At 46.4% G+C, this 24,629-nt stretch overlaps 1 protein-coding gene and 1 pseudogene across 2 annotated transcripts in view; one reads left to right on the plus strand and one right to left on the minus strand.

Annotated features, from left to right (window-relative positions):
- On the minus strand, positions 1–21,376 carry LOC103222570 (6-phosphogluconate dehydrogenase, decarboxylating-like; annotated as a pseudogene).
- Positions 21,377–21,585: 209 nt separating this feature from the next.
- TRAPPC8 (trafficking protein particle complex subunit 8) overlaps positions 21,586–24,629 on the plus strand; it is a 112,492-nt gene continuing 109,448 nt past the window's right edge. The window contains exon 1 of one of the 2 annotated variants that reach the window (XM_007974361.3): positions 21,586–22,109. In XM_007974361.3, coding sequence (XP_007972552.3) covers positions 21,953–22,109 — 157 coding nt within the window. In that variant the 5' untranslated portion in view covers positions 21,586–21,952. The remainder of the gene's footprint in view (positions 22,110–24,629) is intronic. The other variant, XM_007974360.3, reaches the window with a different exon arrangement.

Raw genomic sequence — 24,629 nt, forward strand, 5'->3', positions numbered from 1 at the left:
ATCTGAACAGAAAATAGGGCAAAGGGCCAGCTGGCAGTGCCATGAGGCACATGGAATGTCCTGGTCTGTGGAATCGTGGAGGGTGACAGCAGCAGCATCATCAGGTATTGTATGATGAGGATGACACATTGTCACCGTGGCCTGTCCAGTTGGTGTGGATAAACTGCCCTGGTTTGGCCAAGAGTTCACAGGTGTGAGCCCCGAAGTAATCCTGCTGAGCCTGGATGAGGTTGGCTGGAAGATCTCGTGTCTGTACCTGTCATAGAAGAAGAGGGCAGTAGTAAAACAGGGCATGGGAATGCCAGCCTGGACCCTAGTGCTGACTGCCCGCCACCAGAAGTCCTGGCAGTTTTCAACAGCTGACTTAAAGTTGTCCAGTAGGAGGTTCTGAAGTTCTGGGTTTTGATCAAACGCATCCTTTATCTTTCCTAGGAATACACTTCTGAGGTTGTAGCCCCCTCTCCACATCAGGGCGATGCCACCATAATTGAGGGTCCAGCCAAAGTAGGTGGTGCTGCCTTAGCAGCATAAAGCCTTGAGCATAAGAGATGATCTTGGAAGTGTAGAGGGACCTTCCAAATGTCCTCCAGGAATGATTTCTTATCACCATCATACTGGAACTTTTGGGGACCCTTCAGGTTTTTGCTAGCTTGAATTCTCTCATTCTTCAGAGATGACAGGCACCGAGCAAAGACAGCTTCTCCAATGAGGGTGACGGGTACACCGTACTCCAGGGCAGAGATGGTGGGCCACTTCCCCATGCTCTTCTGCCCCGCACTGTCCCTGATCTTTGGCAGCAAGCGTTTGCCATTAGCATCTTGGAACTTGAGAATATTGCCTGTGATCTCAATCAGGAATGAGTCTAGCTCTGTCTTATTCCAATCCTCAAAGTCCTGGGCCATCGTGTCCTGCGCCATGCCCAGCACGTCTTTCATCGGTGGTATGCCTCACAGATCAGCAGCACGTCCCCGTACTCTATCCCGTTGTGCACCATCTTCACGAAGTGGCCTGCTGCCTCATCTCCCACCCAGTCACAGCAGGGCTCTCCAGTTCCTACTTTTGCAGCAATGCCTTGGAAGATGGTCTTGATGTGGGGCCACGCTTCTTTGTTCCCTCCTGGCATGAACGATGGGCCATACCAGGCCCCTTCCTCTCCACCACTGACTCTGCTCCCCGCAAATAAAATTCCCTTGGCCTTGAGGTCTCGGCACCGTCTTCTGGTGTCCCTATATTCAGAATTTCCTCCATCAAGGATGATGTCACCAGTGTCCAACAATGGTACCAGTTTTTTGATGAAATCATCCACAACTTGCCTGGCCTTCACCAGGAGGATGATCTGCCAGGGCTTCTTCAGCTTGGAGACCATCTCTTTCAGGGACTGGGCACCCACTACTTTGGTTCCCTTTGCTTCACTGGCCAAGAAATCATCCACTTTGGAGACAGTCGTATTAAAAGCATGACCACAAAACTGTGGTCATTCATGTTCGGAATTAAGTTCTGGTCCATGACTGCCAATCAGATCAGCGCGATGTCAGCTTGGGCCATGGCGGCAGACAGAGCAGAACCGAAGAGCGGCGAGGCACGGAGGATGAGTCTGATCTTTAAAATTGATAATAGGAAGTGCTGTGAAGTCATTTTACCCAAAAAGAAGAACCCTAGGCCGACTGTGGTGACTCATGCCTGTAATTCCAGCATGATGGGAGGCTGAGGTGGGAGGGCTGCTTGAGCCTAGAGGTTTGAGACCAGGCCACACAACATAAGGAGACCTTGTCTCTCAAAAAAAAAAAAAGAAAGAACGGAGGGAGGGAGGGAGGGAGGGAGAGAGGAAGGAAGGAAGGAAGGGAGGGAGGGATGGAGGGAGGGAGGGAGGAAAGAAAGATAGACTAGCTGGGTGTGGTGGTGCCTGTGTAGTTCCTGCTACTTGGGAGGGTAAGGCGGATGAGGTGGGAGGATCACTTGAGCCTGGGAGGTTTAAGCTCAATAAGCTGTGATAGTGCCACTGTACTCCAGGCTGGGTGATAGAGCGAGACCCTGTTTCAAAAAAAAAAAAAAAAAGCTGGGCACAGTGGCTCACGCCTGTAATCCTAGCACTTTGGGAGGGCAAGGTGGGCGGATCATGAGGTCAGGAGATCGAGACCATCCTGGCTAACATAGTGAAACCCTGTCTCTACTAAAAATACAAAAAATTAGCCGGGCATGGTGGTGGGCGCCTGTAGTCCCAGCTACTCGGGAGGCTGAGGCAGGAGAATGGCGTGAACCTGGGAGATGGAGCTTGCAGTGAGCCGAGATCGCACCACTGCACTCCAGCATGAGCGACAGAGCGAGACTCCCTCTCAAAAAAAAAAAAAAAAGAACCCTAGCTCCTGTCATTTCATGTGATAGCATAACTTCTATCTAAATTTAGCTTTTATGTTTTAAGAGCATTGACATTATGAAAAATAGGCCAGGCATGGAGGCTCACGCCTGTAGTCCCAGCACTTTGGGAGGCCAAGGTGGGTCAATGGCCTGAGCCCAGGGGTTCAAGACCAGCCTGGGCAACATGGTGACACCTCGTCTCTACAGAAAATGCAAAAATTAGCCAGTCGTGGCAGTGTGTGCCTGTGGTCCCAGCTACTCGGCGGGCTAAGACAGTAGAATAGATTGAGCCTGAGAGGTGGAGGTTGTAGTTAGCTGAGATCGGGCCGTTGCCCTCCAGCCTGGGTGACAAGAGTGAAACCCTGTCTGAAAACAAAACAAAACAAAACCCTGTCTCAAAAAAGAAAAAAATATTTCCATGAAGAAAACCCCGGTTTCAGTGCTGAAAATTTTTAAATATTCAGGAAAGAAATAACATCAATCATATATAAACTCTTTCAGAAATAGAGGAGAAAAGAACAACTCCTCAGTTTTAGAGATGGGGTCTCCCTCTGTTGCCCAGACTGGTCTCAAACTCCTAAGCTCAAGTGATCCTCCTGTCTTGGCCTCCCAAAGTGCTGGGATTACAAGAGTGAGCCACTGAGCTCAACCCCAATTTGTCCCTCCCTCCCTCCCTCCCTCCCTCCCTCCCTTCCTTCCTTCCTTCCTTCCTTCCTTCCTTCCCTCCCTCCCTCCCTCCCTCCCTCCCTCCGTCCTTTCCCCCTCCCCTCCCCTCCCCTCCCCTCCCCTCCCCTCCCCTCCCCTCCCCTCCCCTTCCCTTTTCGAGACTGAGTTTTGCTCTTGTTGCCCAGGCTGGAGTGCAATGGCACAATCTAGGCTCACCACAACCTCCGCCTGCCAGGTTCAAGTGATTCTCCTGTCTCGGCCTCCCAAGTAGCCGGGATTACAGGCACCCGCCACCACGCCCAGGTAATTTTTTTGTGTGTGTGTATTTTTAGTAGAAACGGGGTTTCACCATGTTGGCCAGGCTGATCTTGAACTCCTGACCTCAGGTGATCTACCTGCCTCGGCCTTCCAAAGTGCTGGGATTACAGGCGTGAGCCACCGCACCCAGCTGTTTTTTGTTTTCTTGAAACAGAATCTCACTCACTTGCCCAAGGTAGGGTGCAGTAGTGTGAACACAGCTCACTGGAACCTTGACCTCCTGGACTCAAGTCATCATCCTGCCTCAACCTCCTGAGAAGCTGGGACCACAGACGTGCACTACCAGGCCTGGCTAATTTAAAAAAATTTTTTGTAGAGACTAGGTCTTGCCATGTTGCCCAGGCTGGTCTAAAACTCCTGGGCTCAAGCAATCCTCTCGCCTTGGTCTTCCAAAGGGCTAGGATTACACATGTGAGCCACTGCACCTGGCTACTCAATTTGTTTTATGTGGCCTTAATAACCACAAACTAGACAAATATATTACAAAATTAAATAAATAAAATAATATACTAATATCCCTCATACTCAAAGATTGTTTACAAAATATTAGTAAATTTAATCCAACAACATATTAAAAGGATTATATATGTAAATATATATATACACACACATATATATACACACACACATATATATGTGAAACCACCCCCACAGGATTGACAAGAATTGCATGTAGGGTTCTGGACGGATATGTAGTTATAACTAAGTATTAATCAGGCTATACTTTGGCCCACTTCCTTGTTGCTAAAAGTTAGGTAGCACCAGGTACTGACAATTTGTATTCCCATTGTTCCTACAGATAGGATTTCTGAAGTTAGGGTTGTAAGGCTGTTTAAGAATTGATTTGCTTTAACCTGAGGAAGGAAATTTAAAGAAAAAAAGAAAGAAAAATAAATAAATAAAAGAATTGATTTGCATCCCCTTTGTTCCTACAGACAGGTTATCTGACATTGGAATCATAAGACTTTTGTTTAAGAATCACTTGTAGGCTGGGCACAGTGGCTCACGCCTGTAATTCCAGCACTTTGGGAAGCCGAGGCAGGCGGATCATGAGGTCAAGAGATCAAGACCACCCTGACCAACATGGTGAAACCCCATCTCTACTAAATACAAAAATTTAGCAAGGCGTGGTGGCACATGCCTGTAATCCCAGCTACTTGGGAGGCTGAGGCGGGAGAATCGCTTGAACCTGGGAGGCAGAGGTTGTAATGAGCCGAGATTGTGCCATTGAACTCCAGTCTGGGCAACAAGAGTGAAACTCCATCTCGGGGAAAAAAAAAACGGAAACAAAAAAAAAAGAGTCACTCGCTGAGCACAGTGGCTCAGGCCTGTTATTCCAGCACTTTGGGAGGCCAAGGCAGGTGGATCACCTGAGGTCAGGAGTTCGAGACCAGCCTGACCAACATGACGAAACCCCCTCTCTACTAAAAATACAAAATTAGCCAGGCATGGTGGCAGGTGCCTGTAATCCTGGCTAATTGGGAGGCTGAGGTTTCAGTGAGTCTAGATGGCGCCATTGCACTACAGCCTGGGCAACAAGAGCAAAACTCCATCTCAAAAAAAAAAAAAAGAGGCCGGGCGCGGTGGCTCAAGCCTGTAATCCCAGCACTTTGGGAGGCCGAGACGGGCGGATCACGAGGTCAGGAGATCGAGACCATCCTGGCTAACACGGTGAAACCCCGTCTCTACTAAAAAATACAAAAAACTAGCCGGGCGAGGTGGCGGGCACCTGTAGTCCCAGCTACTCGGGAGGCTGAGGCAGGAGAATGGCGTAAACCCGGGAGGCGGAGCTTGCAGTGAGCTGAGATCCGGCCACTGCACTCCAGCCTGGGCGACAGAGCCAGACTCCGTCTCAAAAAAAAAAAAAAAAAAAAATACAAAAAGTTAGCCGGGCCGGGCACAGTGGCTCACACTTGTAATCCCAGCACTTTGGGAGGCTGAGGCGGACAGATCACCTGAGGTCAGGAGTTCAAGACCAGCCTGACCAACATGGAAAAACCCTATCTCTACTAAAAATACAAAATTAGCTGGGCGTAGTGGTGCATGCTTGTAATCCCAGCTACTCAGGAGGCTGAGACAGGAGAATTGCTTGAACCCAGGAGGTGGAGGTTTTGGGGGGCAGAGATCGCGCCATTGCACTACAGCCTGGGCAACAAGAGCGAAACTCTATCTCAAAAAAAAAAGTAGTGGGAATAATGTCTGGTTGGTGTTGATCTCTAGGAAGAAGATAATTTTTTTTTTTTTTTTAAGAAAAGAATGACAGACTCAGAGCTTCACATGTAAATGAATATAAGAAATCTAGTCCCAACTTTTTAAGCTTAAAGATAAAGGATGCTAGACTCTGGCCAGGCACAGTGGCTCACGCCTGTAATCCTAGCACTTTGGGTGGCTGAGGCAGGCAGATTGTCTGAGCTCAGGAGTGCGAGACCAGCCTGGCCAACATGGTGAAACCTGTCTCTACTAAAAAGACAAAAATTACCTGGGGGATGGGGGGGTGGGGCATGCGCCTATAATCCCAGCTACTGGGGAGGCTGAGGCAGGAGAATTGCTTGAACCCAGGAGGTGGAGGTTGCAGTGAGCCGAGATCGTGCCATTTTACTCCAGCCTGGGCAACAAGAGCAAAACTCCATCTGAAAAAAAAAAAAAAAAAAGTATATTAAACTATATACTGGCATAGCATACACTTGATGGGATTCTTCCATTTGAGGAGAGAAAGAAACAGTCTCATCTTCAGTACTGGGAAAAGAGGTCCTTAATTGCTTGTACTATTGTTATTAACTTGTCCAGCAAGCTTCCTATCTTTTAGTGACAGGCCCTGTCCTTTTGGCCTTGAAGGCTGACACATGACCAAACCTGGCTAATCACAGCTTCTCGCTTTTACTGGACATGATAAATTGTCCAAAGTGCATGTGATGCAAGCAGGGCCCAATGCCAGATGATTCAGAGAAACAGACAAGTAATGTGATATCCTAGACCCCAAGGAAATACCTCTTGCTGGGTACCTCATTCCTAATAAAGTATGGTGACGATCCCTAACTATTATCCCACATTCTTCCCCTTTTCCTTTAGCAACAGAATCCTTGGGCCTGTTTTCCAGCCTATTTTTGAGATAGGTGTGTCCTTGAGACTCACTGAGGCCAGTGGGATTGACTGAAGTTATTGAATGGCATTTCTATGATTTGACTTTTTAAAATTAAAAAAAAATTTTTTTTTGAGACAGAGTCTGGCTCTGTCACCCAGGCTGGAGTGCAGTAGCACAATCTCGGTTCATTGCAACCCCCGCCTCCCGGGTTCAAGCAATTCTCCTTCCTCAGCCTCCCGGGTAGCTGGGACTACAGGTGCCCGCCACCAAGCCTGGCTAATTTTTTTGTATCTTTTAGTAGAGACGAGGTTTCACCCTGTTGCCCAGGCTGGTTCTGAACTCCTGAGCTCAGGCAATCCGCCCGCCTCGGCCTCCCAAAGTGTTAGGATTACAAGTGTGAGCTACCGCACCGGGCTATGATTTGACTTTAAACCATTAGGCATGTACTTTTTCATTCTCTTTTCCCTATTCCTGCAGGCCAGAAAGCAGAAGGGGCAGTGACTCAGCTTTAATCCTGTAGAAGAGAATAACATCTTAGAAGATGGTAGACCAATAAGCTAGAAAGAAGATCTGTTCCTTATTGATTTTTGTCTCCAACTACTCTAGAAAATCCTTTATGATCATTCCCAAGTCATTACAGTTTTGCAAACAAGAAGTAGGTGCAGAAATAAAGAGAATATTCTACCTCTGTCTTTCCCATCTCTCTTAGGAATGGCCTTGGAGGATATTGACTAAGGGATATCCTCCTAGCAAGCAGGACTGGAGGTAGATGAGTTTGACCACAAGATTCATTCCACTGACTGGAGAATGAATTTTTGCTGTCCTTGTCCAGTGGCCATTGTAGATTGTCTTTCCTTTAAAATATGGTATTAAGATTGTCCTGTATTCTTCCACTGTTGACTGGGGTTGTTTTAATTTATTTTATTTTATTTTTAAGGTCTGGACTGAGATGAAATGGGGTTGTTTTTATTTAAAATTTAGTCATTTGAAATAGGACCATGAAGACCTGACCAAGAAGAGTACACATCCTCAAGAGATCCCTCGCTTTGGAACTGGGTGTGGTGACTGGATGTGATTTTTTTTGGTTTTTTTTTTTTTTTTTTTTGAGACAAGAGTCTCACTCTGTCACCCAGGCTGGAGTGCAATGGCGAGATCTCAGCTCACTGCAACCTCTGCCTTCCGGGTTCAAGTGATTCTCCTGCCTCAGCCTCCTAAGTAGCTGGGATTACAGGTGCACACCATCACGTCCAGCTAACTTTTATATTTTTAGTAGAGACGGGGTTTCACCATGTTGGTCAGGCTGGTCTTCAACTCCTGACCTCATGATCCACCTGCCTCGGCTTCCCAAAGTGCTGGGATTACAGTCACGAGCCACCGAGCCCGGCCTAATTTTTGTATTTTTAGGCAGACGGGGGTTTCATCATGTCGGTCAGTCTGGTCTCGAATTCCTGACATTGTGATCTGCCCACCTCAGCCTCCCAAAATGCTGGGATTACAGGCATGAGCCACCGAGCCCGGGCTAATTTTTGTATTTTTAGTAGAGATGGGGTTTTACCATGCTGGTCAGTCTGGTCTCAAACTCCTGACCCCGTGATCTGTCTGCCTCGGCCTCCCTAAGTGCTGGGATTACAGACGTGAGCCACTGTGCCTGGCTGGATGTGATTTTTTGCTTGTTTTCCTTTGGATGCAGGATAAGCCTATTCTCAGTTTTAAAGGGGATAATTACTAGTTAGCAGCATTCTTAGAATCATATATATGGGAAGAAGGGTGTGTGGGTATGCTGAGAAGCCAGTGGGTAGTTTGTGGTATATGATGGGTATTGCTTTTGTTTAGCCAGTAAACTTTCCCATTCCCATTTTACTCATCATAGTTTCTATGTCCCTGCCTACAGGAATGAAAATATGACCTATGCCTGGCCAGTAATATCGCCCATTTACCTGGAAATCAGTTAGTTCAGGGTGTCGACAAAAAGAGTCAAACCGTGTAAGATATTTGAAGAGATGGCCGGGCGCGGTGGCTCAAGCCTGTAATCCCAGCACTTTGGGAGGCCGAGATGGGCGGATCACGAGGTCAGGAGATCGAGACCATCCTGGCTAACACGGTGAAACCCCGTCTCTACTAAAAAATACAAAAAACTAGCCGGGCAAGGTGGCGGTTGCCTGTGGTCCCAGCTACTCGGGAGGCTGAGGCAGGAGAATGGCGTGAACCCGGGAGGCGGAGCTTGCAGTGAGCTGAGATCGGCCACTGCACTCCAGCCTGGGCGACAGAGCGAGACTCTGTCTCAAAAAAAAAAAAAAAAAAAGATATTTGAAGAGATTTATTCTGAGCCAAACACGAGTGACCATGGCCCATGACACAGCCCTCAGGAAGTCCTGAGAACATGTGCCCAAGGTGGTCAGACGCAGCTTGGTTTTATACATTTTAGACAGGCATGAGACATCAATCAAATACATTTAAGAAATATATTGGTTTGGTCCAGAAAGGCAGAACAACTCAAAGCAGGGGGGCTTCCAGGCTATGTGAATTTAAACATTTTCTGGTTGACAATTGGTTGAGTTTGTCTAAAGACCTGGGATAGCTAGAAAGGGAATGTTTAAGTTAAGATAAAGATTGTGGGGACCAAAGTTCTTTTGAAGTCTTATAGTGGGTGCCATTAGAGACAATAGGTGACAAATGTTTCCTATTCAGATTTTAGTTAATCTCTTTAGGATTGGGAGGGTCTGGAAGAAAAAGATCTAGCTATGTTAACAGAGATTATCCCCACCCCTCCACCCCGCCCCGAGACGGTCTCCTCTGTCACCAGGCTGGAGTTCAGTGGCGGGATATTGGCTCACTGTAACCTCTGCCTCTTGGGTTCAAGTGATTCTCCCACCTCAGCCTCCCCAGTAGCTGGAACTACAGGTGTGCGCCACCATGCCCAGCTAATTTTTGTATTTTTAGTAGAGACGGGGTTTCACCATTTTGGCCAGGAGTTAATAGAGATTCTTTACAGATGCAAGTTTTCCCCACAAAGAACAACTTTGCAGGGCCATTTCAAAGTATGGCAAAGAAACATGTTTTGGGGTAAAATATTTTGATTTTCTTCTTTGTCTCGTAACGCTATGTCAGAGTCAGGTTGGAAAGTAAATTATGATATATAGGGTCAAATAAAACCCATCTGATGATAATTTAGGACTTGTAAGGCATGATTCCCAGACTCCTTAGGAATTTGGGCAAGATAAAATCAGAGTTTAGTCCTCAAGAAAGGCTTGTGATACACGCAGGGAAAATCAGAGGCCTTCCCTGGGATTGATATATTGATCCTTTCCAGGACCCCTGGAGGTTCACTGAAAATCACTGACATGAGGCAGGTTGATTAATAGGAGAAAAGGCATACACGTCTATTATTTATTTATTCATTTGAGACAAGGTCTTTCTCTGTTGCCCAGACTGGAGTGAAGTGGCATAAATACGGCTCACTGCAACCTCAACCTCCTGGGTTCAAGCGATTCTGCCACCTCAGCCTCCCAAGTAGCTGGGACTATAGGTGTGCACCACCATACCCAGCTAATTTTTTTTTTTTTTTTGTGGTAGAGACAGTATCTTGCTATGTTGTCCAGGCTGGTCTTGGACTCCCGGGCTCATGTGAAGCCCTTGCCTCTGTTTCACATGTCCGTATGAAGACACACCAAACAGGCTTTGTGTGAGCACCATGGCTGTTTATTTCACCTGGGTGCAGGCGGGCTGAGTCCGAAAAGAGAGTCAGCAAAGGTGGTGGGATTATCATGAGTTCTTATAGGTTTTGGGATAGGCGGTGGAGTTCAGAGCAATGTTTTAGGGGCAGGGGTGGATCTCACAAAGTACATTCCCAAGGGTGGGGAGAATTACAAAGAAACTTCTTAAGGGTGGGGGAGATGATAAAGAACATTGATCAGTTAGGGTGGGGTAGAAACAAATCACAACGGTGGAATGCCATCAGTTAAGCTATTTTCACTTCTGTGGATCTTCAGTTGCTTCAGGCCATCTGGATGTATACGTGCAGGTCACTGGGGATAGGATGGCTTAGCTTGGGCTCAGAGGCCTGACGTTCCTGTCTTCTTATATTAATAAGAAAAATAAAACAAAATAGTGGTAAAGTGTAGGGGTGGCGAAAAGTTTTGGGGGTGGTATGGAGAGATAATGGGCGATGTTTCTCAGGGCTGCTTCAAGGGGGATTGGGGCGGCATGGGAACCTTACAGTGGGAGAGATTCAACGGAAGAAAGATTTTGGGGTGAGGGGTGATATTGTGGGGTTGTTAGAAGGAGTATTTGTCATATGGAATGATTGGTGATGGCCTGGATGCGGTTTTGTATGAATTGAGAAACTAAACGAAAGACACAAGGTCTGAATAAGAGAATAACAGGTATTATAGGACTAAGAATTGGGAGTACCCGGGACATCCAATTACAGAGTGTCAAAGGGGGTTCAGCCTAATTATTTGCTTGGTTGGCGAGTTTTTGGGCTCTATCCTTGAGTTTCTTTATGTTGTCACATACCAGGCCAGATTGATTTAGGTAAAAACAACATTCTTCATTTAAAAACATACAGAGTCCCCCCCTTCCCTTTTTTTTTTTTTTTTTCTTAGCAGTGAGTAAGTCAGGGCCTCATAGAATTGAAGAAAGAGAAATGCAAAGCCAGCAATTGTTTGTTAAAGAAGAATTAGAAACGGCTAGGAGAGAGTGAGATAGATTGATAGTGTGGTGGAGATAGCTGGGGAGAGGTAGCGGGTGGCATAAGAACGGGAACGAGAATAAGAGTATAAAGGTAGAGAATAGGACTTCATCAGGGTGAAAGTATTGGAGTGTACTTTGTCACTGAAGATCTTCTATCCACTTAAAGAGAGACTTAAGGGTGGCAGTTTGAGGTAAAACCAGGAACCACTAAATACCAAGAGCCTGAAAAACTGCTTGGGTGATTTGACTAATAAAGGCCGGTCTGTTATTGGACTGTATAGAGGTGGGAAGGCCAAACTGAGAAATTATGTCCGACAAAAGGGAAGAAATGACCGGGGTGGCCTTTTCAGACCCTGTGGGAAAGGCCTCTACCCATCCAGTGAAAGTGTCTACCCAGACATGTTTCCTGACTCGAGGCGTGTAAGTAAACTCAATTTGCCAGTCCTGGGCAGGGGCAAATCCCTGAGTTTGATGTGTAGGGAAGGGAGGGGGGCTGAATAATCCCTGAGGAGTAGTAGAATAGCAGATGGAACACTGAGAAGTGAGTTCCTTGAGGATAGATTTCCACAATGGAAAGGAAATGAGAGGTTCTAAGAGGCAGGCTAGCAGCTTGTAACCTACATGGAAGAGGTTACGAAATGACGATAGAATAGAATGGAAGGAGGTATTTTCCTTGGTCCAAGAACCATTTGCCTCGTGTGGGAAGAGATAGGTGGAAGTTTCAGCAGGTGAGTAGGTGGGAGAGGCCGGATGAGAAGGAGAAAAACTGCCATGAGGGATAGAAGTTGGAATGCTAGCTGCTTTTTTAGCTACCTTATCAGCATAAGTGTTGTCATGAGTGATGGGATCTGATGCCTTTTGATGGCCATTGCAGTGTATGACTCCAGCTTCCTTTGGAAGTAAAGCGGACTGGAGAAGAGTTTGTATTAAAGAGGCATTAATGATGGAGGACCCTTGCGTAGTGAGGAAACCTCTCAGCCCATAAAACAGCATGGTGGTGCAGGATATGGAAGGCATATTTAGAGTCAGTATAAATATTGATGCGTAGTCCTTTTACAAGAGTGAGGGCCTGAATTAAGGCAATGAGTTCGGCTTGCTGAGGGGTAGTGGAGGGGGCAGAGCAGTAGTCCCAATGATAGATATGGAAGATGCTATAACAGAGGCTGCCTTTGCTGGTGAGTGGTGATTAGGCCTGGTGGGACTGCCATCAATAAACCAAGTGTGATCAGGGTGAGGAACAGGAAAGAAGGAAACATGGGGAAATGGGGTGAATGTCAGGCGGATCAGAGACAGTCATGGGGGATCCGGAATAATGTGGGAGGCCGGATTGAAGTCCAGGCCAGGAACAATGGTAATTGTGGGAGACTCAACAAGGAGTAAGTATAACCGAAGGAGCCAGGGAACAGAAAGTATGTGTCAGGTGTGAGGAAGAAAATAGATTTTGGAAGTTATGAGAACTGTAGAGAGTGAGTTGAGCATAGTTTGTGATTTTGAGGGCCTCTAAAAGTATTAGGGCAGCAGCAGCAGCCACCACACGCAGACAGGAGGGCTAGGCTAAAACAGTAAGGTCAAGTTGTTTGGACAGAAAGGCTACAGGGCGTGGTCCTAGTTTTTGTATAAGAACTCCGATCACACAGCCCTGCACTTTGGCTGTGTGTAATGAAGAGGGTTGGGATGAGTTAGGGAAAGCTAGTGTGGGGGCAACTTCTAGGGCTGCTTTTAAGAAATGGAAAGAGGAGTGGGGAAGGGAGCAACATGGCTGTTTATTTCACCTGGGTGCAGGCGGGCTGAGTCTGAAAAGAGAGTCAGCAAAGGTGGTGGGATTATCATGAGTTCTTATAGGTTTTGGGATAGGCGGTGGAGTACAGAGCAATGTTTTGGGGGCAGGGGGTGGATCTCATAAAGTACATTCTCAAGGGTGGGGAGAATTACAAAGAAACTTCTTAAGGATGGGGGAGATTATAAAGAACATTGATCAGTTAGGGTGGAGTAGAAACAAATCACAATGGTGGAATGTCATCAGTTAAGGCTATTTTCACTTCTGTGGATCTTCAGTTGCTTCAGGCCATCTGGATGTATACGTGCAGGTTACTGGGGACATGATGGCTTAGCTTGGGCTCAGAGGCCTGACAGCCTCAGCCTCCCAAAATGCTGGGACTACAGGCACGAGTCAATGCCTGGCCACCACACAAATGTATTTAACATGTATACTTGGGAGCCTTCAGCATGACCACTCAACCCCTCAGTTAGTTACAGAAGCTTATATACCATCTCCTTTTTTTTTCTTTTTAAATAGAGATGGGGTCTGGCTTTGTTGCCCAGGCTGGAGTATGGTAGCAGGATCACGCCTCACTGTAACCTTGAACTCCTGGGCTCAAGTGTTTCTCTTGCCCAAGCCTCCTTAGTAGCTAGGACAACCGGCAAGAATCACCACACCTGGCTAATTATATACCATCTTGAGTCTACAGAAAGAATGGGAGCATTAGATCCTTGCAAAACAGGTTATGGGAGTCAGGACAAGAACTTTTTTTTTTTTTTTTTTGAGACGGAGTCTTGCTCTGTCGCCCGGGCTGGAGTGCAGTGGCCGGATCTCAGCTCACTGCAAGCTCTGCCTCCCGGGTTCACGCCATTCTCCTGGCTCAGGCTCCCAAGTAGCTGGGACTACAGGCGCCCGCCACCTCGCCCGGTTAGTTTTTTGTATTTTTTTAGTAGAGACGGGGTTTCACCGTGTTAGCCAGGTTGGTCTCGATCTCCTGACCTCGTGACCCGCCCGTCTCGGCCTCCCAAAGTGCTGGGATTACAGGCTTGAGCCACTGCGCCCGCCCAGCTGAGGACAAGAATTCTGTTGAGGGGCAATAAATGATTACTGGGGAGAAAGACTGGATCAGGAAACAGAAATTAATGTGTAAAGAGTTCTCTTTGAAATGCAAATGATCCTTGGAGACAGTCATCATACTTGTTAAAGCGTCTGTTCAGGTGTGGGTACATCTGGGTCTTATTTTCTGCAATAGATGAGATTACAGGGAGGGGGAGAAAAAATAATAGTTTTCCTTGGTAGGTCTGGATCTTAGGTAAATAAAGAACTTCAACTTCAATGGGGGAGGGTGGGCCAAACAGATCTTGCAGCTTCTTCAGTTCAGCAGGTCAAAACACCTTATTTTGAGATATTGATTTCTGAGGACTAAATTCAGATTTTTTTTATTTTGCCCAAATTCCTATCTGAAGGGTCTGGGGAGTCGTGCCCTACAAATCATAAATTCTCAACAAATGGGTTTTATTTAACCTTATATATTACTTTCCAGCTTCACTCTGGCATAACGTTACGAGACAAAGAAGAAAATCAAAATGTTTTACCCCAAAACATGTTTCTTTGCCATACTTTGAAACAGCCCTGCAAAGCTGTTAGTTGTGGGAGAAATTTTGCATCTATAAAGAATCTCTGGCTGGGCACAGTGGCTAACACCTGTAATCCCAGCACTTTGGGAGATGAGGCGGGCACATCACGAGGTCAGGAGATGGAGACCATCCTGGCTAACATGGTGAAACCGTGTCTCTACTAAAAATACAAAAATTAGCTGGGCATGGTGGCTGGCGCCTGTAGTCCCAGCTACTCAGGAGGCTGAGGCGGGAGAATCACTTGAACCTGGGAGGCGGAGGTTGCAGTGAATCAAGATCGTGCCACTGCACTCCAGTCTGGGTGATAGAGCGAGACTCCATCTTAAAAAAAAAAAAAAAAAACAACTCTATTAGCATAGCTAGTTCTTTCTCTTCCAGACCATCCCAATCCTAAAGAGATGAACAAATATCTGAATAGGAAACATTTGTCGTCTACTGTCTCTAAGGGCAGTCACTATAAGACTTACAAAAGAACTTTGACCTCCACAATCTTTATCTTTTTATTTTTTTTTCTTTTTCTTTTTTATTTTGAGACAGTGTCTCGCTCTGTCGCCTGGGCTGGAGTGCAGTGGCACTATCTTGGCTCACTGCAACCTCCGCCTACTGCGTTCAAGTGAATATCCTGCTTCAGCCTCCTGAGTGGCTGGGATTACAGGCATATGCCACCATGCCCTGCTGGCTAATTTTTGTATTTTTAGTAGAGATGGGGTTTCAACATGCTGGCCAGGCTGGTCTCGAACTCCTGACCTGGTGATCCGCCCACCTCAGCCTCCCAAAGTGCTGGGATTACAGGTGTGAACCACTGCATCTGGCCACAATTTTTATCTTAACCTGAACATTCCCTTTCTGTTTTTTGTCTTTTGAGATGGAGTCTTGCTGTGTCTCCCAGGGTGGAGCGCAGTGGTGCGATCTCAGTGGATGAATCCCAGTTAGACAAACTCAACCATTTATCAACCAGAAAGTGCTTGGTAACCCAATCCCCTTGCCCGACTTTGTGTTGTCCCATCTTTTGGGATCAAACTGTAGCAGGACAAGCCACAGACAAAACCCCTCAGACACCAAGTTAAAGAAGGAAGGGCTTTATTTGGCTGGGAGCTTCAGCAAGACTCATGTCTCCAAAAACCGAGCTCCCCGAGTGAGCAATACCTGTCCCTTTTAAGGGCTTACAACTCTAAGGGGGTCCGTGTGAGAGGGTCGTGATCGATTGAGCAAGCAGGGGGTACCTGACTAGGGGCTGTATGCACCAGTAATCGGAATGGAACAGGACAGGACAGGGATTTTCAGAGTGCTTTTCCATACAATGTCTGCAATCTATAGATAACATAACTGGTTAGGTTAGGGGTCGATCTTTAACCAGGCCCAGGGCGCGGCACCAGGCTGTCTGCCTGTGCATTTCATTTCTGCCTTTTAGTTTTTACTTCTTCTTTCTTTGGAAGCAGAAATTGGGCATAAGACAATATGAGGGGTGGTCTCCTCCCTTAAAACCAGTGTATTTCTTAAATGTATTTGATTGATGTCTCAAGCCTCCTTAAAATGTATAAAACCAAGCTGTGCCCGACCACCTTGGGCACATGTTCTCAGGACCTCATGGTCGCTCATATTTGGCTCCGAATAAGTATCTTCAAATATTTTACAGAGTTTGACTCTTTTTGTTGACATTCTGAGCCTCAACAATATGATGTGGGGATGTGGGCAAACCCTATTATGTAGACAGAGGCTTCCTGAAGAAGGAAGCCTAACAGAATTAGAAACTAGAGATAGAGGGACTTGCTGGTAACAAGTCCTGGCCTTTGATCCTTGAAGCCATAATTTTTGCAGCTCTTCCTTCTTTCCTGTGACCTTTATCCCACCTCTACCTGTAGTTACATGAGCCATTAAATTCTCTAGTTTGCTGAAGCGAGTATAAATTTAATTTGCTTTTTTTGTTTTTGAGATGGAGTCTTGCTGTTTTGCCCAGGCTGGAGCCATCTTGGCTCACTGCAACCTCCACTTCCCAGGTTCAAGCGATTCTCCTGCCTCAGTCTCCCAAGTAGCTGAGACTACAGGTACATGCCACTATGCCTGGCCAAGTTTTTTATTTTTGGTAGGGACAGGTTTCAGCATGTTGGCCAGGCTGGTCTCAAACTCCTGAGCTCAGATGATTCAACTGCCTCGGCCTCCAGAAGTGCTGGGATGAGTGCTGGATTACAGGCATGAGCCACCGTATGCCTGGCCTAATTTGCTTTGTTTTGACATTGAAAGAATCCTGACTAAAAGGTCTGCTACTATGGTCACAGTAAATATTGTCAACAAAAAAAGTATCAAACTCTTTAAAACATTCAAAGAGGTTTATTCTTTTTTTTTTTTTGAGACAAAGTCTCACTCTGTTGCCCAAACTGGAGTGTAGTGGTGTGATCCTGGCTTACTGCAACCTCAACCTCCCCGGTTCAAGTGATTCTCCTGCCTCAGCCTCCTGAGTAGGGGACTACAGGCATGCGCCACCACGCCCAGCTAAATTTTTGGTATTTTTAGTACAGAGGGGGTTTCACTATGTTGGCTAGGCTGGTCTTGAACTCCTGACCTTGCGATCCACCCACCTCAGCCTCCCAAAGTGCTGGGATTACAGGTGTGAGCCACCACGCCCAGCCCTAAAGAGGTTTATTCTAAACAAAATATGAGTGACCAAGGCCTGAGGCACAGTCCCAAGAGGTACTAAGAATATGCACCCAAGAATATGTAACGGTTGGGTTACAGCTTGGTTTTAATACAACTTAGGGAGACATAAGACATCAATCAGTACATCTGGGGCATACACTGGTTTGGTCCGGGAAGATGGGACAACTTGAAGAGGGTTTGGGGGAGAGCTTATAGGTCATAGGTGGATTAAAAGATTTCCTGATTGGCAATTGGTTGAGAGTGAAGTTACTATTTAAAGACCTGGAATAAACATAAAGGAACGCCTGGATTAAGATAAGGGGTGGTAGACACTAAGGTTCTTATTATGTAGATGAAGTCTCCTAGGTGGCCATCCTTAGAGACAATAGATGGCAAATGTTTCCTATTCTGACCTGTAAAAGGGGCTAGACACTCAGTTAATCTCTTCAGAATTGGGAGGGCCTGGAAGGGGGAAACACCTAGTTATGTTAATAGAGATTCTTTTTTTTTTTTTTTTTTGAGATGGAGTATTTTGCTCTTGCCCAGGCTGGAGTGCCATGGCACAATCTCGGCTCACTGCAACCTCTGCCTCCTGGGTTCAAGTGATTCTCCTGCCTCAGCCTCCTGAGTAGCTGGGATTACAGGTGCCCACCACTATCCCCAGCTAAATTTTTAGTAGAGATGGGGTTTCACCATGTTGGCCAGGTTGGTCTCAAACTCCTGACCTCAGGTGATCCACGTGCCTTGGCCTCCCAAAGTGCTGGGATTGCAGGTGTCAGACACTGCACCCAGCCAACAGAGATGTTTAACAGATGCAATTACCTCTCTCCCCACAAAATGGCTTTGCAGGGACATTTCAAAATACAGCAAAGAAATATATTTTGAGGTAAAATACTTTGATTTCCTTTGTCATGTGATGTTATGCCAGAGTCCAGTTGGAAAGTAAACCATTTTATATAAGTTTACAGAAAACCCATCTGACAACTTTTTTTTTGTTTTTTTTGTTTTTTTTGAGACAGAGTCTTGTTCTGTCACCCAGGCTGGAGTGCAGTGGTACTATCTTGGCTCACTGCAAACTCCACCTCCTGGGTTCACGTGATTCTTCTGTCTCAGCCTCCTGAGTAGCTGGGATTACAGGCACACATCACCATGCCTGGCTAATTTTTTGTGTATTTTTAGTAGAGACGGGTTTCACTATGTTGGCCAGACTGGTCTCGAAGTCCTGACCTCCCAATCCACCTGCCTCAGCCTCCCAAAGTGCTGGGATTACAGGCGTGAGCCACCGCGCCCGGCCAATTTGATAACATTTTATGGTTTGTAGAGTGTGACTCCACAGGCCACTTAGATAGGAATTCGGGGAAGAGGGGAAAAAAAGTCAGAGTTTAGTCCTCAGTATCATCGAGACTTTAAGGTGTTTCCACAGTTCAAACAGTACCTTGCCAAAAGAAAGAAGAGACCAGGATAGATTATGAAAGAAGTAGATTTACACAGTGAAGTTACTCACTGGAAACACTGTATGGGTGGGGTATTAGATTGTGAAGTAAGTCTGGGTGCCGTGGCTCCTACCAGCAATCCCACCATTTTGGGAGGCTGAGGCAGAAGGATCACCAGAGCCCAGAAATTTGAGGCCAGCCTGGGCAATACAGTGAGCCCTCATCTCTGTATATTAAAAAAACAAACAAACGGCCCGGCGCGGTGGCTCAAGCCTGTAATCCCAGCACTGTGGGAGGCCAAGATGGGTGGATCACGAGGTCAGGAGATCGAGACCATCCTGGCTAACATTGTGAAACCCTGTCTCTACTAAAAAATACAAAAAGCTAGCCGGGCGAGGTGGCGGGCGCCTGTAGTCCCAGCTACTTAGGAGGCTGAGGCAGGAGAATGGTGTAAACCCAGGAGGCGGAGCTTGCAGTGAGCTGAGATCCGGCCACTGCACTCCAGCCCGGGCAACAGAGCGAGACTCCGTCTCAAAAAACAAAAAACAAACAAACAAACAAAAAACCCAAAAAAACCCTGCAAAGTCAATGCATAAGACAAAAACCCATTTAGGCTCAGCCATAAAAAGGAGTGAAGTAATGATTCACGTAACATATTGCTAAGTGTAGTAATATGTGTACAGAAGCCAAATATATAATTTCACTTATATGAAATGCCCAGAATAGGTAAATCTACACAGACAGAAAGTAGATTAGTGATTGCCAGGGGTTGGAGGGTGTGGCAGGGTGCAGAATGATAAAAGCCTATACCAGGCTTCTTTTTGGGATGAACATGTTCCGGAATTAGATAGTAGTAATGGTTGCACAACTTTTGGAATAAACTGAAAACCATTGAATTATACACTTATTTGAAGGGGTAAATTTTATGGCATGTGAATTATATCTCAGAAAAATCTATTTTGGCTAAATTACCATGGAAATTCCTTTTCAAAGAGTCTAATTCAGCTGTTTTTACTTTCAGCATAAAAATAAATGGCCTTTTAGAGTACTAGGATAAATAGTATGTTTGCATTTAGGAGTCCTGTTGTAAAAAATGTAATCTTACAACCTGAGTCACACTAAATTATACGAGATTCTCACATTATAAAGGGTAAGGAAGTGTTATCAGAAGCATTGAAAAGGGATTGTGTGTACCCCTAAGGATTTAATATAATTTCCAGACATAGAAAGTTTCAAGGAAATGAATTTTCAGACCCTTAACTAGCAGATGTTATCTCTTGCAAAAAGAAATTAAATTTTGGGACCCCAAACTGATTTAGCCAAAGGGAAAAGTCAAGCTGGGACTGGTCACGCAAATCTGCCTCCCCCTTTTGGTTCCTAAATAAGATGGCTGCAAGATGAAAAGCTACACGTCTCCCCCGTATTTTGCCCATAAGGAAATCCTTAGTGTGCTGTTAAAACTTCATGGCAATGCAAATTGATAGCTTATCTTTACAGGTGGTCACCCCAGCCCGCCAGACACAAATGCACATCTGATTGTTCCTCTACCCAATTTTGTCTGTTATGAAAAATGCAGATTCCCACATTTTTCCTCTGCCCCTTTTAAGTCATCTTATGTAAAAAATGCAGATTCACTGAGTCAAAGGCAAGAATTACTATTTTCTCCTACCCCCCCCACCCCCCGCTTACACTAAAACTGTGTGCTTCTCAATATCCCGCCCATTCCCCTTTAAATTTGGAGCCCTCAAAATCATCTTCGAAGAAAGGCATAGACCTGTTTCCCGGGATCGTCCTTAACTTTGGCAAATAAATCTCCTAAAGTGATGGACACTCTTATAAATTAATCTGTAGCCAACGCATGCCATCAATATGTCCTACTGTGCCTTCCTACCTCCCATTTATCAACTTACATGAGAAGCCTACATCTTACTTGTCATAAATTATTACCACAGTAAAAACCCGAGGGTGTCAAGAAGTCGAAAAATTTGAGACATTGACATTGGGGAAGACGCCTTTAATTAAAGCACCATAAAATCATGACAGAATGATACATTTTTCCCTGCCTTATCTTTTTGGCATGTAATACAGAAGGAACTCAAAACAATTGAGTGACACATTAGTAAAATTCTTTTCATTCACTTTTACTTACAAGGCACACACCATTGACCTCTCCGCCTCCTCCCCCCTTTAAAACAATGTTTGAAAAGTTAGGAATGAAAGCTGGTTCAGGACAGTACACAGTACATAAAAATACTGGCTTCCCCTACCTCCACTACCAGTAAGTAAAGATCCTAGCAGAGTGCAAAAAGGAAGAGGCTGAGGACGAACCACGCAGACATTTGCAGGCACACCCTTTCCCTGCGACCAACAAAAATGCAGTAGCGCAATTACACTCTAGTGAATTGCAGCACTCACAACAGCACACATTCTGTTCAATGGTTAAGTCCACATAAAGTGACAGTCCGTTTCTAAAAGCACGGCTGTATTTAAAGGATACATGGTCTGTTCAGGTCCGCTTCAGCGAAACCCTAAGCACTTCCGAGAGATCCACACCCTCCCCCCCAGCAGGTGCAACTCACTGCTTGGCCGGCGAGCGTTAGGAAGCAGCGCAACCAACCGCATCGGTTGCCCACAACAGCCAGCGAGAGAGCCTTAGGGACGTCAAAAAGGCCGGGCCTGAGTGGAAAACGAGCGTGCGCCTCCATCACTGCGACAGCACCCGTCCCGAGGTTCCGCGGGCCGCTAGCAGGTCGCTCTCAGTTCCGCTCCGCCAAGGGCGAGCTTGAGAACCTGGCCTAGAGTTACCTACCTCCCGCTGCCCCCGGCCCCGCCCACCGCACTTGTGGCCCCGCCCCGCCCAGTGGGTGGGGGAGCTTCCGTCACAGCACTTCCGGCTCCAGCCTCCCAACCGGCCTCCGTCGCTCTCCACTTGCCTCTTCTCAGCTCTCTTCCCTTTCCCCTACAGTCTCCTTTAACAGTCACGTGAGGGATGCGCGCGGGGGCAGCTGGGAGTAGTACTGCCGGTTGGTCAGCGTTCGGCCTCAACATGGCGGTTCCGGCCGGGCAGTGACCAAGGTTTTGCCGTCCGAAGGACTAAGTGGTGACTCTCGGCGTCTCCACCTATCGGGGTGGAATGCGAGCACGCGGAGACGAGCGCTGAGGATCGGCGGTGACAGGAAGGGGGGGTTCAGTGGATTGTGCCCCAGAAACCGAAGCGGCGGCGCCTGTTCCTTCTACTTGTCTCTAGGCTCCAGTGCGTTCGGGGCCCCGCCCGGCCGGGCCAGGCCGGCGGGCGGCGGCGGTAGCTGCTGCAGCCGCAGGATCACCTCTCAGGGTGGGCCGCAGGGTCGGCGCCGCCGCTGCCTCTGCCACGGCGATGGCCCAGTGTGTACAATCAGTGCAGGAGCTAATCCCGGACTCCTTCGTCCCCTGTGTCGCTGCGCTGTGCAGCGACGAAGCCGAGCGGCTCACTCGTCTCAATCACCTCAGCTTCGCGGAGCTGCTTAAGCCCTTCTCCCGCCTCACTTCCGAGGGTATGTGGTATCCTCCCTTTTCCAGTGGGCTCTCGCAAAGCCGTGATGGGAGAAGGAAGTTGCGGGCGTGCAGGGGAGAGAAGGGCAGTGTTTACGTACTGGAGCCGGTACCGTGGTGTCTGGGACTGTGGCCCCGCGGTGCTTCGGGGGCGGCCGGAGGAGGGACCATGAGGTTGTCAAGACAACGCAGTCCTAAGCTCTAGTATTTCTGGGCACTTTCTTTCTTCCTCGGACAGCCTAGGTTGTTAAGTAATTGGTTCAAAGATAAACGTGAGTCTAGGAGAACGGCGTTGATACTGTTCTCCACGGCCAGAGCGAAGGAATTAGGCAGTTGCAAAGCAGCTAAGGTAGGAAAATGCTGCCTCTTAGACCGACAGGGTCTGAGTAAGGAAGACCTGTCATCCTCCCTTGGATGTTAAACTGGACTTTCAAAGTAGTTCTGGATGTTGTTACGTTCTTGTAGCGTTGAGGGTCATCTCTATCTGAACTACCGTTTAGCTGTTTTACTAAGATATTCTTAGCTCTACGGTATTTTGCTTACCTCTCAAGAAAATTAAAAGTATTATATGACGAATAAAACTTGAAACAGCTTTTTGCCCGAAGAAAAGGAAGCAAGCCCAAGTTGTGGTTCATTTGACCTAGATATTTGGAGTTATCTATACTTATAGGGATGGAAGTGTCTTCTCTTGTTAAGGAATGTATTGTTAAGGAGCTACCCGTTTTCTCCAGATTTGGATTTTTTTATTAGGAGAAAATAATGTAGTAAAGCTTCAAACATGTTTTAGCCAGTATCTTGCAAACAACAAAGTCCAAGTAAAGTTTTTTTTTGTTAAGGTCGGTGAGAACTGAAGGGTTTCATAATAAGTCTGTGTCAGGCAAACGACTGTGATGTTTATTAGCTTAATATGACTTATCCACAAAAAAAATTAGTGCTGTACCATAAATTCATGTATTTTTGAGCTACCGTGTTTTGTGGGAGAATAGTTCCATTACAAATTAGCTTTTGTTTTTAGCAGAGAGAGGGAGCCGTTCAAAAAAACAGTTTGGAAACTTTTGTATTTTCTTTAGCCTGTATTTTAGCCATCAGTCTCAGTTCCTTCAATGTTGGACTTAACAAGAACAACAACATGCCCTACGTTTTTAATTTTTCTTTTTATTTGCTTATTTATTTATTTATTTGAGACGGAGTTTCGCTCTTGTTGCCCAGGCTGGAGTGCAATGGCGCGATCTCGGCTCACCACCACCTCCGCCTCCCAGGTTCAAGCGATTCTCCTGCCTCAGCTTTCTGAGTAGCTGAGATTACAGGAATGTGCCACCACGCCCGGATAATTTTTGTATTTTTAGTAGAGAACGGGGTTTCTCCATGTTGGTCAGGTTGATCTCAAACTCCAGATCTCAGGTGATCTGCCCCCCTCGGCCTCCCAAAGTGCTGGGATTACAGGCGTGAGGCACTGCGCCTGGCCTTGAATTCCTAAAAAAAAACACAAACACTTGAGCTAGTTTGACTTTTATATATATACTCTTTCCTACTTTGTTAATAAGTAATAATAATGCTAATACTTGATACTTGCTTCGTGTAACTTTTTTAGTCCTCATTGAATCCTGTGTTATTGCAATTTTAAATTTGAGGACCTTAAAGCATGGAAGTGTTAATTTGTTCACAGTTTTGCATCAGGGAAAGATTTGAAACAGACAGGCAGTGTGACTCAAGACATTGTGTTCTTAATCATCTTATCTCCTGACAATGTTTAGAATTACGTATTTACACCATAGAGCAGTGCTGTCTAATTGAAATATAATGTGAGTTACAAGTATAATTAAAAATTTTTGGCCGGGCGCGGTGGCTCACGCCTGTAATCCCAGCACTCTGGGAGGCCGAGGCAGGTGCATCACGAGGTCAAGAGATCGAGACCATCCTGGTTAACATGGTGAAACCCTGTCTCTACTAAAAATAGAAAAATTAGCTGGGCATGGTGGTGGGCGCCTGTAGTCCCAGCTACGCAGAGAGGCTGAGGCAGGAGAATCACTTGAACCTGGGACTCGGAGGTTGCAGTGAGCCGAGATGGCGCCACTGCACTCCAGCCTAGCACAGAGTGAGACCCCATCTCAAAAACAGAAACAAAAAAATTTTAGTAGCTACATTAAAAAAGTTAAACAAGTGAAATTAGTTTTTTTTTTCTTTTTTTTTTGGAGATGGAGTCTTGCCCTGTCGCCCAGGCTGGAGTGCAGTGGCACAATCTCGACTCACTACAACCTCTGCCTCCCGGTTTAAGCAATTTTCCTGCCTCAGCCTCCTGAGTCGCTGGGATTACAGGCGCCCACAGCTTATTTTTGTATTTTTAGTAGAGATGGGGTTTCACCATGTTGGCCAGGCTGGTCTCGAACTCCTGACCTCGTGATCCACCCACCTCGGCCTCCCAAAGTGCTGTGATTACAGGAGTGAGCCATCGTGCCCAGAGGAAATTTCCAAAATGTTACTATTTCAATGTGTAATCAATGTGAAAAATATTCATGAGATAT

The sequence above is a fragment of the Chlorocebus sabaeus genome, chromosome 18, assembly GCF_047675955.1.
Source record: "Chlorocebus sabaeus isolate Y175 chromosome 18, mChlSab1.0.hap1, whole genome shotgun sequence".
NCBI classification, from domain to species: domain Eukaryota; kingdom Metazoa; phylum Chordata; class Mammalia; order Primates; family Cercopithecidae; genus Chlorocebus; species Chlorocebus sabaeus.